At 47.1% G+C, this 17,217-nt stretch overlaps 1 protein-coding gene across 3 annotated transcripts in view; it reads left to right on the plus strand.

Moving 5' to 3' along the window:
• The window catches only part of SLC12A8 (solute carrier family 12 member 8), a 165,509-nt gene that overhangs the window by 21,130 nt on the left and 127,162 nt on the right, over nt 1-17,217 (plus strand). For all 3 annotated transcript variants that reach the window (XM_030210542.1, XM_030210543.1, XM_030210544.1), the window contains exons 3-4: nt 11,239-11,385; nt 16,382-16,573. In XM_030210542.1, coding sequence (XP_030066402.1) covers nt 11,239-11,385; nt 16,382-16,573 — 339 coding nt within the window. The remainder of the gene's footprint in view (nt 1-11,238; nt 11,386-16,381; nt 16,574-17,217) is intronic.

Consider the following 17,217-nt stretch of genomic DNA (forward strand, 5'->3'; position numbering starts at 1 on the left):
ACTGAGGGAACCAATGAGTGCAAGGGAAGGGAGACGTCGGCAGCGCTTTCACTGATGCTGCTGCGACCAGGTAAAAGATTTAAAGGCCTCTGCAGCGCGGGGCGAGGGTAAGCACCGCGGCTTCACCCTCCAGAGGTGGGCGCCCCCCTGCGGCGCTTACCCCTCTTACCGCATCGGCACGGCCCTGCCTAGCATTCCTCAAGTGACTGGTCCTATGGATAGACATCCTGTGCCTCCTGTTTCTTCAGCTGATGAAGCCTTATCTGAATTGGGTGCCTCTTTTGAGTTCTGGTGGGGTCAACCCACTCCCCGCCCCCTGTCTGCTCCTGCTTTTGCTTGCATTGGGAGGACTTCATCAACTGTTGCCTGTTCCTCAGACAAGTTTTGTTTTGTGCACATCTTTTACTGATACGGTGGAGGTACCATCCCAGGGTTTCATTCCTAGATGCTTGGAGGGTGGTAACGAGAATTAAGGACTGGCTGCAGTCATCAGTTCTTCAACCATGTGACCTTTCTTGTCAAACAGTTGATAAATTGCTTGATGTGGATAGAAGGATATGTGCCCTTGAGTCTCAGGTGGGACTCTTGGAGCCGCAACTTGCAAGCTGTTAGTCCATACGCTATTAAAAACAGTCTGAGTATCCATGGGCAGTGTCCCTAGAAAATATATCCATGATGAAGATTTTTTAATTTTCCTATTTTCCATTTGATGTCATCAAAGTTATTACCGAGGAAGTATTTTAAGGAGATTGTGCTGTTAGAAGATTCCAAGGAGATTATGATTCTAATCATAAGAACATAAGAATAGCCATACTGGATCAGACTGATTTGTTTTAAATTTACTACACTGTAGTTTCATCGCATGCCCCCTAGTCCTAGTATTTTTGGAAAGTGTGAACAGACGCTTCACATCCACCTGTTCCACTCCACTCATTATTTTATATACCTCTATCATGTCTCCCCTCAGCCGTCTCTTCTCCAAGCTGAAAAGCCCTAGCCTCCTTAGTCTTTCTTCATAGGGAAGTCGTCCCATCCCCGCTATCATTTTAGTCACCCTTCGCTGCACCTTTTTACAATCAATTACAATCAAATTAGATAGGATAGAAGGAACAGGGTAAAAAGGGAAAGGTGAATGAGTCTAAATGCTAATTTTTCTTACCAAAGTACCAAACTCTGGAACTCATTACCCAAGTATCTCAGACACTCAGTCGATTATATGTCGTTTAGAAATTTACTTAAAGCCCACTTCTTTAGATTTTTTTTCTTTAATAGTTGTATTCTTGTATTAATATTAATTGTCTTGTAATGCTGCTTCTTAATTTGTTATGTAAACCGCATTGAACCTAAGCTTTCTTGGGAAAATATGGGGTAAAAATGTCATAATAAATAAAATAAATAATCTCCGTTGTCCTAATGATTTTAATTTCCCGGTGTTAGCTGCCAGTATAGGGCCCAGTTTCACTGAAGTCTTCTCCTGTAAGCACAGAAATGGAGAAAAGCCTGAGTGAATCAGGCAGTGGCGTACCAAGGGGGGGGGCGGTGGGGGCGGTCCGCCCCGGGTGTCAGTGGGTGGGGGGGTGATCCGCTTCGCTCCCGCTGCTCCCACCCTACCTTAAAAAAAATGTTTTTTGAAGCGTCGTTGCAGGCAGCGCCTCGCGTCTGCCCTGCAGAAGTAAATCTCTTTGCTTCGAAGTTCGTCGTCGTCGGGCCTCACTATGTCCCGCCCTCCTCTGAGGAAACTTCCTGTTTCTGCGAGGGCGGGAGATAGTGAGGCCCGACGACAACGAACTTCGAAGCGAATAGATTTACTTCTGCAGGGCAGACGCGAGGCGCTGCCTGCAACGACGCTTCAAAAAAATTTTTTAAAGGTAGGGTGGGAGCAGGAGGGTCGGGGTCCTCAGATGGGAGAGGGGTATTGTGGGGGTTCTCACATGGGGAGGGGGTTTTCATATGGGAGAAGGGGACTGAGTGGGGAGGGGGTTCTCAGATGGGAGAGGGGTGTTGTGGGGGTTCTCACATGGGGAGGGGAGGAGGTTTTCATATGGGAGAAGGGGGTGGGGAAGGGGGGGTCTCAGATGGGAGAGGGGTGTTGTGGGGGGTTCTCACATGGGGAGGGGAGGGGGTTTTCATATGGGAGAACGGGACTGGGGTGGGGAGGGGGGGTCTCAGATGGGAGAGGGGTGTTGTGGGGGTTCTCACATGGGGAGGGGAGGGGGGTTTTATATGGGAGAAGGGGACTGGAGTGGGGAGGGGGTTCTCAGATGGGAGAGGGGTGTTCTGGGGGTTCTTAGATGGGGAGGGGGTTTTCAGATGGGAGAAGGGGACTGGAGTGGGGAGGGGGTTTCCAGATGGGAGAAGGGGACTGGGGTGGGGAGGAGGTTCTCAGATGGGAGAGGAGAGGGGTGTTCTGGGGGTTCTCAGATGGGAGGAGGGGGCTCTCAGATGGGAGGAGGGGGCTGGAACTGGGGTCTGAGAAGGGGTCATGACGGAAAATGGGGCATGCCTGGGTCAGGTGGGAGAATGGGTTGGGCTGAAAAGGGGGGCAAGGCATGTGGATGAAGGTGGCTGAAACTGGGGGCTGAAGGAGGGTAGGTGGGATAAGGGGGCTAGTACTGGGACTGGGGGGCTGAAAGGCAGCAGGGGCTGAAATTGTGGGGACTGGGGGCTGAAAAGGAGACAGGGAGAAGGGGCTGAAGCTCAGGACTGGTGACAGAAAAGGGCTGGGGTTGAAACTGGGGGCTAAAAAGGGGACAGGGAGAAGTGGCTGGGGGCTAAAGCTCGGGACTGGTGGGAGAAAAGGACTGGGGCTGAAACTTGGGACTGGTGGGATAGTGGGGCTGGAACTAGGGGCTGGAAAAAAGGGGCAGAGAGGGGACAGATCCTGGATGGAAGGGGGAGTGAGAGGGAGGGCAGACCCTAGATGGATGGGAGAGGGAGGGCAAATGGTGGATTGAGCGGACAGAGAGAAAGGGCAGACAGTGGATGGAAGCGATAGAAAGGGCAGAGAGTAAATGGAAGGGGGAGAGAGAGAGGGCAGACGGGCAGATGGTGGATGGAAGGGGCAGAGATAGAGGGCGGATGTAGATGGGAGAGAGGGCAGACATTGGATGGAGGGGACAGCAGAGAGGGCAGACACTGGATGGCAGAGAGAGAAGAAAGACAGATGCTGGATGGAAGGAAGACAGTGAAAAGAAGATGAGGAAAGCAGAAACCAGAGACAACAAACTGTAAATAAAATATATATTTTTATTTTTTTTGCTTTAGTAGTAGATAAAAGTAGTGTTGTAGCTGTGTTAATGTTTATAATAGAACATGTAAACAAGGTAATCTTTTTATTGGACTAATTTTAATACATTTTGGCTAACTTTCGGAGAACAAACCCCCCTTTCTCAGGTCCGGATAGGATATTGTAACAACACTATACTGTATTGACCTGAGGAAGGATGTTTTGGCCTCTGAAAGCTAAATGTATTAGTCCAATAAAATGGTATTATTTTATTTTCTATATTTGTTTTATTTCTATTTGTTAATTTGTAAAGTGGTGATTGGTACTTGTTAGTTTTTTCAAATTTACATCTGCTGTCTTTATGTTTTGCACAATACTAGGGGACATTTTCTGTTTCTGTGGTGTTGCATTGTATGCAGAGTCTGGCATCTTGGGGGTTCAGTTTAATTTTTGTCTAAATAGAAAGTTTATTATTGTTTATTCTATAGTGGATTAGGGTGTATCTGTGTTTGTGAAAAAGACATGGCTTTTGGTTGGCATTGACTGTGCAAGATGGACGATTTGTGTTATTCTGCCTGGTTTCGTTTTACAGTAGGTGAATTGATGTTCTAGTGCTCACTGTAGTGTTTAAGATGCTTTCCTTTTCCTTGTGTGACTTGTAGAAATTACTGCTTATGGTATGCTAGAATTGCTCTATAGGTCCTGAGTGTTTTGTATTCTCGGCATGCCTAGTACTAGATTTTGGAGAGGGGGGGGGGGGGGTGTTAAAAAATGACTGGCCCAGGGTGTCAACTACCCTAGGTACGCCACTGGAATCAGGTCCAGTGTTTACTAAACATTCTCCCAGGAGGTAGGTGGCTTGATTGGTCTGCTGGCCTTGTATTTTAAGTGTGAAGATAAATGCAACCTTTGTCGAATATTAGTAATGGTTAAGATGTTTTTTTTTGTGGGTGTGGTATGTATTTCATGTACATATTACTCTTTTGAAGATGTGCCTTAACTTTCACCTGATTGGCTTTTAGAAAACAGACTTGGCGATGGGTTTGGACCTGAGCCACCAGGATTCATAGCCTCATGTATTACCTGCAGTACAGGGCGTATCGTGACATTCTATCCTGTGCCAAAACTGTGCAATATTTCAATACAGGGTGACAGGAAACACAATTATACTAAGGTTACATGGTGAGTTTATTATCCAGGCAGTAGAGATTTGGTCTCTTGAGAAGTATACTATATGTTAATCTAACAGCGATTCTCTGTAGAGTCTTTTTCTTCCAGTTTCAGACTTTTTATTTAGCTTATGATCTGCAGCTGGTCAGACATCCAGCTGCCTTTTATCCGAGGGTTGGCGGATGGGGGAGCAACTTACACCTTTAGTAAATCCCCTGGGCTGAGAACCGCCCCCTGGAGAAGAACCCGTGGAGCAAAAACATAAGTGACAATAACTGAGATATATTAAAAACTTTGGTCTTTAATTGAAAAAAATATATATATTTCCATTCTAAGATAAGGAAAAATGAATTACTTACCTGGTATACTTGTTCCATTTTGGAACTTTAGGAGAACCTGAGATAGAAAGAAAAGGAAAAGAATCAGTTCTCGCAACGTAGGAGCTGTAAAAATTGAAAGGTAAGTGTTAAATAGCTAAACTGAGATTACTGATCTGATATTTGAACACCATTAGACCTGCAAGCTTCCTTTATAGTGGGATCCTGTGAAAAGAGAAATTGAATACTTAGGGCCCTGTTTTCTAAGCCGCGTTATAGGCGCGTTAGCGTTTTTAACGCTCGTTCACCATGTACGCGCCTACACTATCCCTACAGGCACATACACGGTTAGCGTGTGCACCAGGAGCGTAGCCAGACTTCGGCGGGAGGGGGGTCCAGAGCCCGAGGTGAGGGGGCACATTTTAGCCCCCCCCCGGTGTCGTTGACCTCCCCCCATTGCCGATCCCCCCCCCCCGCCTTTGCCAACTTTGCCCCCCCCCCCCCCGCCGCTGACCCTCTCCCGTCGCCTACCTTTGCTGGCGGGGGACCCCAACCCCCGCCAGCCGAGGTCCTCTTCTTCTCGCAAAAGGCTTCCTTCTGTTTCTGACGTCCTGCATGTACAATGTGCAGGACGTCAGAAACAGAAGGAAGCCTTTTGCGAGAAGAAGAGGACCTCGGCTGGCGGGGGTTAGGGTCCCCTGCCAGCAAAGGCAGGCGACGGCGGGTTGGCGGCGGCGGGGAGGGGGTCGAGAGGGTCGGCGGCAGGGGGGTCCAAGGCCAAATCTATGGGGGCCCAGGCCCCCCCTAGCCCCATGTAGCTACGCCACTGGCATGCACTAATTAATGTTGATGCATCTTAGTAAACAGGGCCCTTAGACAATAGAACACTTACATATGGAACTGTTAAGATGTTATTTGTGTACACAAAAAGCATACAACGGAAAAGAGCACAACTGGGCCTTCAAGACTGAGACAACAGGAGGCCTTTATTGAGACTCCTGTTGTCTCAGTCTTGAAGGCCCAGTTGTGCTCTTTTGCTTTGTAAGACGTTATTTGTAAAACATTCAACTGAATTTAAATTAAGCATGTTGCAACTAGAATGTGTTCAATTTAAAGTATTTAAATCTGGCCGTGCATTTTATACTGGTGAATTTTAAGTAGCTTAGGGATCCTTTTACTAAGCTGCGGTAAGCTCTAACGCATGCTTACTACAGCACTCGGGCATCTTGCGGTAAGTTTCAAATTGGCATGTACTGACCAAGTGCAAAATGTTTTTTTATTTTTTGTTGGAGAATACATTTCCGGGAGCGGACGATAGGCGTTGCTGCGTTAATCAGTTAGTCTCTCCGCATTACCGCATGCTAACTGATTAGCACAGGATTACCATGTGAGTAGGGTTACCATATTTTGTCCCCCAAAAAGGAGGACACATGCACCGCCCCCACCACACACCCACCCCACCCCTTTCACGCTCTTGTTCCGCCCAGTCACATTTTCCCCTCTCCCCTGTCACATACCCCGTCACCCCCCCTCCCCATCACCCCCCTCCCCTTACCTTACTACTGTCCTGGTGGTCTAGTGACCTCTTCGGGGCAGGAAAGAGCCCCCTCTTTCCTGCCCGGAGCGCTGCCCTGCATGCATCCTTCCTGTTCCTGATCTGGGCGCCGATTCAGAATGGCCGCCGAGAGTTGAAGTCTCGCGAGGTCACTTCAACTCTCGGCGGCCAGTTTGAATCGACGCCCAGATCAGCACAGGAAGGATGCATGCAGGGCAGCGCTCTGGGCAGGAAAGAGGGGGCTCTTTCCTGCCCCGAAGGCGGAAGAGGTCACTAGACCACCAGGACAGTAGTAAGCAAGGGGAGGGGAGGCTAGCAATCTGTCCGTTTGTCAGGAGTTCTGGACAAATGGGCAGGCTGGCGGGCGGGCCGTCCAATGGCCCGCCCACCAGCCTGCCCATTTGTCCAGAAATCCGGACAAATGGGCAGATTGGCAAAACCCGCCCGGTTGCCCGGACGTGTCCTAAAAAAGAGGACATGTCCAGGTAAATCCGGACATATGGTAACCCTACATGTGAGCCCTTACCACCCACAAAATAGATTTTGGTAAGAGCTCACGGCGGAATTAACTTTAATGGCCGCATGCTAAAGGCAACATTAGAGCATGGCTATTAATAGGAAAAGGGCAAACAACAACAGGAAAAACACCTCTATGGAAATCCAAAGATATCGGTAAAAGTAGAGATGGCAACACAAGTAGCAGCTCCAGGAGTGTTTTATAAGGAGATCCCACTTGGGTAAAAATAAAGGAAAAACACCTTTATTGACACCAGTATAGACCCAAGACGGGGCCATGTTTCGGTGGGACCTACCCGCCTGCCTCAGGGGTCGAAGAAACGCTGGTTGATGATAAATAGCGTTGTTAACATGTCCTGGAACAGTAGCATGTATAGAAAATAGCGTATACAGTTTCAATTATAGGGGCATCCAAAGCGGCAAAAGATAACGGCGAACTTCAAAAGCACCGCAGGACGCCACAGTGTAGTTCCAAATGTCGGGTACTATTAATAGGAAAAAGCAGAAAATCAGTCATAGTCCGGCTGTGGTAAAAATGGCCTTAGCATGCAGGAAAAACCCGCGTAAGGTTGCGCTAGACCCCCTTATCTTTAACCAATTCCTGCTAGTACAATAAAAATATAATTATTCAAGGACACTTTTTGTTACCCTTATTATATTAGACACAGAAACTTTAGTACAGTTTTCTTCTTGTGACTTTTGAGGATTTGGGGATGTGGATAGTTTTATTTTATGGACATCTACTCTTACCCAGTGGCGTAGCAAGGGGGAGGGGGCGGTCCGCCCCGGGTGTCAGCACAAGGGGGGGGGGTGCTCCGCAGCTCCCGCTGCTTCCAGGCACCCTCCCCCCCGCACCCAAAATCCGCCCCCCCCATCGGCTCCTCGTAGAACCCTCCTCCTCCTCTCCGCCCCCCTCCGTATCATAACCTTTTACTTCCCATAGTGGCAGCGACGTCAGTTGCTCACGAAGGCTACAGGCTCCCCTCCGGCTTCAGCTTCTCCCTTCGCTCTTCACACAGTGAGTGTCCCGCCTTCGCGATGACGCATTTCCTGTTTCCGCGAAGGCGGGACACTCACTGTGTGAAGAGCGAAGGCAGAAGCTGAAGCCGGAGGGGAGCCTGCAATGCTGTCTTCGTAACGGAACTGACGCCGCTGCCACCACGGGAAGTAAAAGGTTATGACGGGGGGGGGGGGGGCAGAGAGGAGGAGGAGGGCTGCCATGGGCGGGAAGGAAGGAACAGAGAGGGTAGGGGAGAGAGGAGAATGCTGGACATGGATGGGAGGGGAGAGCAGGGGGAGAGAACAGATTGCTGGACATAGGGGAGAGAAGGGGAGGGCATGGGGGAGAGAAGAGGTTGCTGGAGGGGAGGGCATGGGGGAGAGAAGAGATCGCTGGAGGGGAGGGCAGGGGAGGAGAATTGCTGGACGTGGATGGATGGAGGGGGCAGGGGAGAGAGGAAATTTGCTGGATATGGATGGATGGATGGAGGAGGGGCAGAGGAGAGGAGAATTGCTGGACATGGATGAATGAATGGGGGCAGGGGAGAGAGGAAATTTGAAGGATATGGGTGGATGGAGGAGACGGCAGGAGAGAATGGAGAGTTCCTGGACATAGATGGAGAATTGCTGGATATGGATGGATGAATGGGGGCAGGGGAGAGAGGAAATTTGAAGGATATGGGTGGATGGAGGAGACGGCAGGGGAGAATGGAGAGTTGTTGGGGATGGAGGGGAGGAAAGTCAGGAAGGAAATGCACATGGATGGAAGAGAGAAGAGAGGAGAAATGTTGGACAAGGATGGAGGGAAGGAAAGACAAAGGAAGGAGATGCACATGGAGAGAGGGCAGATCCTAGATGGAAGGGGCAGGGAGAGAGGGCAGACTTTGGATGGGACAGGAGAGAGAGGGCAGACATTGGATGGCAGGGAGAGAGAGAGAAGATGCTGGATGGAAGGAAGACAGTGAAAAGAAGATGAGGAAAGCAGAAACCAGAGACAACAAACTGCAAGTAAAATATATATTTTTATTTTTTTTGCTTTAGGATAAAGTAATATTGTAGCTGTGTTAATAAATAGAACATGGAAATAAGGTAATCTTTATTGGACTAATTTTAATATATTTTGACTAACTTTCGGAGAACAAAACCCCCTTCCTCAGGCCAGGATAGGATATTGTAAAATCACTATACTGTACTGATCTGAACTGAGGAAGGAGGTTTTGGTCTCTGAAAGCTAAATGTATTAGTCCAATAAAATGGTGGTATTTTATTTTCTGTTTCTGTGGTGTTGCGTTGTATGCTCAGTCTGGCCTCTTGGGGGTTCAGTTTATTTTTGTCTAAATAGAAAGTTTGATTACTTATTCTATAGTGGTTTAGGGTTTATCTATGTTTGTGAAAAAGACATGGCTTTCAGTTGGCATTGACTGTGCAGGATCGACGATCTGTACTATTCTGTCTGGTTACATTTTACAATAGGTGAATTGATGTTCTAGTGCTCACTGTAGTGTTTAAGATGCTTTTCTTTTCCTTATGTGACTCGTAGAAATTACTGCTTATGGTATGGTAAAATTGTTCTAGAGATCCTGAGTGTTTTGTATTCTCGGTATGCCTAGTACTGGATTTTGGAGGAGGGTGTTAAAAAATGACCGGCCCCCGGTGTCAACTACCCTAGCTACGCCACTGCTCTTACCTTCAAAGAAAGACCTGCCCGAAGGACAAAATGATTGTAAATACCCTTTGTGGGGGGGAGATATGATAGACATTGAAATACTTGAAAGGTATTAATATTCAAATCATTTTCAGAGGCGGGGTAGTAGTGGAACTAGAGGACATGAATTGAGGTTGTAGGACTGAGGAGCACCATCATGAAATGCTTTTTCATGGAGAGGATGGTGGACTGCCTTCCTGGTGGAGGTTGTGTGGACAAAAACAATGACTGAATTCAAAGATACTTGAGATAAACACAGAGAATCCCAATATAGAATGAGAATGGAATCAAAGCAAAACTTAAATGACCTTCACACTTAAGGAAATAGAGGGGGTTTCTGTTTGGATTTTCTTTGTGGTTTATTGCAAAACTGTTGTATTGTAGTATGATTGTTCAATGTTTTGTCATCTCAATAAAGATTTTCAGTTAAAAAAAAAAAATTAATATTTTTCTGTTAAAAAACAAATTAGAGGAATAGAAGGGTGTTACCTGCAGAAGTTACAGTACAACTCTGGCCATCTTGTTTGGTAGACTGGATGGACCATACAGGTCTATATTTGCCATTCTTTACTATGTTATTATGGAGCTCATTTTCAAAAGAGAAAAATGTCCCCAAAGTGGCATAAATCTGCATTTGGATGGCTTTCTCAAAAAAATGTCCAAATTGATATTTTCAAAACCAATTTTTAGATGTTGTACTGTAAAGTCCATCAGAAGTGTGTTAAATCACAAAGTGTGTGTATGTCAGGGTTGTGTTAAGGGTGTGATCTGGGTGTTCCCAACACTTAGACATTTTTCAGCCATAATGGAAAAAAACAAAAACGTCCAGGACTAAAATCTATGATGTTTTGAGCTAGACCTGTTTTTATCACGAATAAAGCACAAAAAGGTGCCCTAAATGCCCAGATGTCCACTGGATGGATTCAGGGATGACCTCCCCTTCCCCAGTAGTCACTAACCCCCTCCTACCCCCCAAAAATGTGATTTAAAACATTACTTTCTAGCCTCAGATGTTATATTCGGGTCCATTAGAGCAGCATGCAGGTCCTTGGAGTAGTCTAGTGATGGGTGCAGTGCACTGCAGACAGGTGGACCCAGGCCCATACCTCCTCCTACCTGTTACACTTGTGGAAGAAACTGTGAGCCGTCCAGAACTCACCAGAAACCCACTGTACCCACATAGAGGTGCTCCCTTTACCCGTAAGGGGTATGGTAGTGGTGTAAATTTGGGGGTGATGGGTTTTGGAGGGCTCAGCAGACAAGATAAGGGACCAATGGTGAGATATGTACCTGGGAGCATTTTATGAAGTCCACTGCAGTGCCCGCTAGGGTGCTCTCTTGCTTTCCTGGGATGTCTGGCAGACCAGTCAACTAAAAATTCTGGCTCCTCCTACATCCCAATGGCTTGATTTTGTGCGTTTTGCCCTTGGATGTTGTTTTTTTTCCGAAAATGGACCAAAAAACAAAATGTCCAAATCATAAAACCTTGCTCAAAACAGTATCCTATTCAGATTTACGTTGCAAAACGGCCAAAGTCGGACTTTGACGTCATATCAAAAATGCCCCTCCACGTGTTCAAGGATTTCTCACATGACAGTAGCAACCTCTTTATTTTCCTGTACCTTTTATATGCGTGGAAAAGAAAGGGATTGTAAAGTTGAGGAGGTGGTGTGGATGAGCAGACTGTACTCACCTTATCTGCTGGTTCTTTGAACAGGTCAATATAATTGTGATTGCTTTTTAATTGTAGGTGTCTCAAACACAGACCAAACCATGGTGGAAGATACAGTTGTTTGTTTGGGAGCCAGTTCTCTTCGGGACTTGGGATGGCGTCTTCACATCTTGTATGATCAATATTTTTGGAGTCGTTCTATTCCTGAGAACTGGGTGGCTTGTGGTGAGTGAAATCTCTGCTATGTAGCAAATCATTTCCTTCTCTTCAACCTAAAGTCAACCAGAAAAGAAAAGACACCTTGTGCCATTCTAAGTAGCTGGTTACTTGAAATTTAAGGACTTCTTCAGGTGCTATGTGGCTAGTTGGGCGATGGCCCTCAGAGTTGCTCCATGTGAAATGGGTCCCTCCTTAGTGCCAGCAAAAGACTGAAGCACCATCAAAGAGGGGGAAACATTTGACATGTGCCAAGGTCCAAATTTATGCTCTGTTGGAGGGTTTATATTATTCACTTGATGTCCCTTTATATTGAACTTACACTGCTGTTTAAAATAATATCTCTATATATAAAAGGCACCACCAATGTTCTAATGAAGCCTCCAGCCGGAAGTGTGAAGCGCCAGAGATATCCGGTTTCCCCATGAGTGTCTGCCCCACCCTCGCTCTCTCTGTAACACAAACAGTGAAGGAAAACAGCACAGCACGAAATCGCTCTCTCTGTAACAGTGAAGGACTCAGAGGGGGGAGGGGAGAGAGATGCCCTCATTCTCTCTGTAACACAAACACAGCACAGCAGGAAACTTAACACTGAAGGACTCCACTCGGAGGGGGGAGGGGACAGACAGCACAGGGGAAGGGAGAGAGGACAGAGGGCAGGGACACACACACACACTCCCACATGCACACTCTGAAGAAAACCTTGCTAGCCCCCGTTTCATTTGCATCAGAAACGGGGCTTTTTTACTAGTTATACTATAAAACAATATAGAAAGAGCACTTAGGATATGTGAAGGTCAATTTTTTTTAAGGATATAGAAAGTTGACTATTCAGTTAGTCGGCTAGATGCCCTGGGGTAAATATTTTGCCCCATTTAGGGATGAATCCATCAAGCAGCGTTAGGGCCTTTGCGCGGGCATTAGGGAATTAACGCACCCGTAATGCTACGAAGCCCCTTTAGTCCGCACAAAGGCCCCAAACGCTGCTTGATGAATTCCCATCTTAGTGGCAACAGCCGAACTGGCGAGCAGAAGACCCAAATGAGAAAATGTGCTTTTGTGCCTCTCAGGATATACAGATCCGTGTGCGCCCATGTGAGGGAAGGACGGTGCTTTGTATCTCAAGAGATGTACAGGTCCATGTATGCCTGCATAGGAGTCAGTGTAGCCAACCTTTTGCTGGTGATATTTGGTGCTTATATTGGGCAGAATTTAACGTACACGTGGCGTAGAACTGGAATTACATTTATAATGAGAGTCACTGGTGCTGTAACGGTTTTCTTCCCGTACTCGTCTCTTTCCTACCAAAAATACCCAAAGCAGAGTAGGACACTCGGATAAATTCTGAAGCATATTTCTAGTGTTTTTTGTTTAGACAATTTAAAAGGTGTTTTTTTTAAGCGCTTTTTCTTGTGGATTTTGTGCATGATCAATAGAAAAGTTTGATATGAAATTATGAAATGGTCCCTTTAAATTTGCCCTAGTATCGAGTGTCCCCACAGATTTGCATCTGCTTTTTCTATGGGTAGTATTTCTGCGAAAATAACATGCATGGTTTTGAAAATGTGAAAGTACTAGGGCCGTGCATCGATTACAAGGTTTAACTGCATGATTGCCCACAATTAAAATTTTTAACCGTGCGGTGCGTTTCCTCCTGTACAGTGCAATGTATAGACAGCAGATGTAAATTCTCAAAACTGACGTATTTATAAATAAAATAATTTATCTCACTTTTGTTGTCTGGTGATTTTATCTTTTGAATTATGTTGTTCAATGTCTCTGGACTCTGTTTCCTACTGTCTATACTATTTATCTATTTTTCACTTTCTGCTCTGTATCCATCTTTCACATTCAACTTTCTTCCTGCTCAAATCTATCTAGTTTCCATCTCTTCTCTTCACTCCATGGGCAGCATCTCCTTTCTCTTTTCACCTTCCATGGACACCATCTCCTCCTGTCTCTCTTCTCTGCCCTTCCCCTTCTTTCCACAGGCACCATGTCCTCCTATCTTCCTCCCCGGGGTACCACCCCCTCTCCTGTTCCTCTTATTTTGTTCCCTTCCACTCCATAGGCACCATCTCCTCCCATCTTGCTCCCCTCCCCTCTCCTCCCCTACGTGGGCACTATCTCATCCTTTCTCTCTTTCCATCCCTTCCTCTCCATGGACACCATCTCCATTCCCTCTCCTCCCCTCCAAGGGCACCATCTCATCCCCTCCATTATCCTCCCCTCCATGGTCACCATCTCATCCCCTCCCCTCCATGGGCAACATCTCCTCTCTTCCCTCCATCCATGATCACCATTGTTTCCCTTCTCTTTCCTCCCCTTCCATCTCCATTCTTTGATCCTTCCATCACCTATTTCCAGCATCTGTCTCTCTAACACTCCCCTCCCTGCATCTCTTCCTGTTTCCTCTTTCTCTTGCGCTCCCGTGCCCCCCCCCTCACGTGGTCCACATCTTTCTCTCTCTTCTTTTTTTCTGCTTCCTCTTTTTCCCATGGCCTCAGCTCCCCACCCCCGGTCCCGCCGTGGTCCGCATCTTTCACTCTGTTGTCCTTTTTTCTGCTTCCTATTTCTCCTGTGCCTGCCATGGTCTGCATCTTTCTTTCTCTCCCTGCTTTCCTTTTTTCTGCGACCACCTTCCAGCTGACACCCTCTTCTTAACCTCTCCCGACACACACGGCACTCCAGCAGTCCCCCTCTCCTCTGCACGCGCATTCTCCCTGCCCCTCACCTACCTGTTGTTTCAATAAATATTTTTGCGACTCCCATCTAGTGTGAATGATTTTTTTTTTGGAAGACCTATTGATTACATTTACTTCCCTTCTACTTCTGCTGTGGCGATTGTAGTGGTTTGCTTGTTCCTCCACTCTGGTGGTTATTTTTCTAGTTTTCATTGCTAAGACATCTTAGATTAGAAACTATTTGGAATTTGAGCAGCTGCGATTGGTGATACAGGCCATGGTTTTGACACAACTATATTGTAATGTACTATATATATATATAGGTTGTTTACTTACGAGGTTACAAACAAAACAGAATATGGTGGCAAAGTTATGTTCCACTAAAATGTTTGATGGCTTAACACCATTACTTGTGAACTTGCATTGGCGATCAGTAGAAGCATGTGCATTTTTCAAGATCTGTATGATTGTTTTAAAAATATTATATGGTGAAGCTTCATTTTATGTGTGATCTGTTAGCTTTCCCCTCATCGTATAGTAATCAATGTCTGAGAAACCAAATGAAGCTTCATTGCTCTGGTGGGAAGGAGATGACATATAGACGTTTTTAATGTTAACATTGAGAAGGTGCTGTAAATCCTAGGAATACTTACTGTCTCGTGTTCTGTGTCCTGTAGTGAACTTTGAGAAGGTATATGCAGTTTATAAGAAACTAGTAAAAAAGGCCCGTTTCTGTTTTAAAGGAAGCGGGCGCTAGCAAGGTTTTCCTCGGAGTGTGTATGCTTGAGAGAGTGTGTGTGAGAGTGACTGTGTGAGAGAGAGTGAATGTGCGAGTGTGTGTGACAGAGAGAGAGTGAGACTGGGTGCGAGTGTGTGTGTGACAATGAGAGTATGTGCCAGGGTCCCCCCTCCCTCCCAGTTCCAGGGTCGTCGTCGTTGTCGTCCCCCCCCCCCGTCTGTCTCCCTTTTTCCCAGTTGCAGGGTCCCCCCTCCTTTTTTCCCAGTTGCAGGGTCCTCCCCCCCTCCCTCCCTCACAGTTGCAGGGTCCCTCCTCCCTCCCTCCCTCACAGTTGCAGCGTCCCCCTCCCTCCCTCACAGTTGCAGGGTCTGTCTGTCTCCCCCCCCCTCCTTGTGTCCTCCATGTTTTAAGGCACTGTCTATGCAGTTGAAACAGCTTTAGACTTGTTTCAGATGGAACAACAATTTAAAAACAACAATGTGAAGCAGCAGCTCCTGTGTGTGTGTGAGTGAGTGAGTGTGAGACAGAGAGAAAAACTAGTGAGCCATCATACCTTCCCCTCTCCAGAGGAGTCTTTAGTCCTGCTATCATTTAGCTGATCTTGTAGCTCTCCTCCAGACTCCTCGGGATCACTCTGCTGTTCCTGGGGGTCATGTGTTTCGTCGGTATCATCGCCTTCCTCCACTCCCTCCCCCGAGTCACTTTGGCCCTCCTTGTGATCGCTGCCGGCAGTGTCCTGTGTGCCAGCTTCCGCCGTCTCCTCCTCACTCTCGTATAGGGCAGAGTCAGCGGTTCCAGGCTCCAACGCACCCAGAATATAATCCAGTCCGTCCTGGGCAAAATGCTCTTATTCCACTGCTTATGCAGCCGCAGGCTCTTCTCCAGCCTGTGGTTCTCCCGCTCCTCTTGCATGTTTGCCTCTAACAGGGCCCGCTTCGTGGCCTCCTCGCCGCTGCCAGTTCACCGAGAGATCCGGGGCCCCTTTGTCGCATTCCCAGCGCTTCTCACCTTCTGCGCATTGCGGTCCACGCTCTTGACCACCGCCTGACGGCTTCACCCGAGGCGTCCAAATCCGGACTTGGAGAGGGAGGGCGACGGCAGTTTTTTGAGGGCGGTTAGTGTGCGCGGGTGGTTGGCAGGCAGTCTTGAACGATTCCTAGGCAGAGGGAGGAGTAGGGAAACACGCCTGGGTTGCTGTTTGCTGCTGGCTGGGTTGGAGGAGTAGGGAAACACGCTCCGCGTGTTTCCCTACTTTTCCCCCTCCCATTGGACACTCGCCGCAGCCGATTCGCTGTTCCCTGCATCGCGGCTCCTCCCCTCTCCCTGACGTCACTATTATCTACTCCATGTAGCAGACCACCTCCGAGTGACCCACGGTTCCAGGCAGCCTCAGAACGTTGGAGGTGAGAATTATTATATAGGATGTATAAAACCTTGTGAATAAGCATGGTTTTTGTATTGCTGCCTAGAATTCTCATTTTTTTTCTTTCCTGCCTCAGTTTTGTTATGCTGGCAATGTGTAGTTCATTTCCTGTCTCAGGTTCTGAGATAGATATCTATTTAATTCTTTTCTTTGTTATAGGGGAACACTGGCATTTTACTGGGCATGTTCTTGGTATCCTTTGTCGTCCTGGTTGCGTTGGTAACAGTTCTATCAGGGATTGGGGTCTGCGAGCGGTGCAACATTGGAAGCGGAGGTGTCTATTCAATGATGTCAACCGTCCTCGGGGGGCAGGTGGGCGGCACCTTTGGCCTCCTTTATGTTTTTGGACAGGTAAGTTAAACACCTGCTGTTATCTGAAGGAAGGGGAAAAGGGATGGGATTTTTGATTGTACAGAAGGTATTTTTCTCTCCCTGGAGAACTTACAATCTAAATTTTTTTATCTGAGCAGCAGAGGGTTAAGTGACTTGCACAAGATCACAGGGAGCCACAGTGGGATTTGAACCTTGGTTTCCCTGGACCTCAGCCTTCTACTCCTCTACTCATGTTCAGATGGAGCTCTGAATGTGCCCACTGAGAACGAGCTGCCGTATGGGATTTTATCCATTTGTACCTCCGGAACAGTGAGCAGGGTGTGGTAGTTTCACTTGAGCATGGTGGGCAACATGTGCTAAATAAGGGTGGGTCGTGGTGCCAGAAGATAAGAAAAACAGAGATGAGCCTCTTGAGGCAGCTCGTCAGACTTTATCCACTTGTACTAAAGGACGCTAAGCTCTCAACGCTGGGTTAATGTGCGAGAACAAGTTACAGCAAAATGCGTTAAAGCATTTTGTTGGTTTTTTCCTGTTAGTGCATGGTAACCTGTGTGTTACTTTTTTTTTTATGTTTTTTGGAGGGGGTTTGTCATGTGTAGAGAGTGGGTATTCCTGTGTTTATCCAGCTAGCGTGTTATGGTTAGTGCAACCTAACTGCATAA

This window comes from Microcaecilia unicolor, chromosome 7, assembly GCF_901765095.1.
Source record: "Microcaecilia unicolor chromosome 7, aMicUni1.1, whole genome shotgun sequence".
NCBI classification, from domain to species: Eukaryota; Metazoa; Chordata; class Amphibia; order Gymnophiona; family Siphonopidae; genus Microcaecilia; species Microcaecilia unicolor.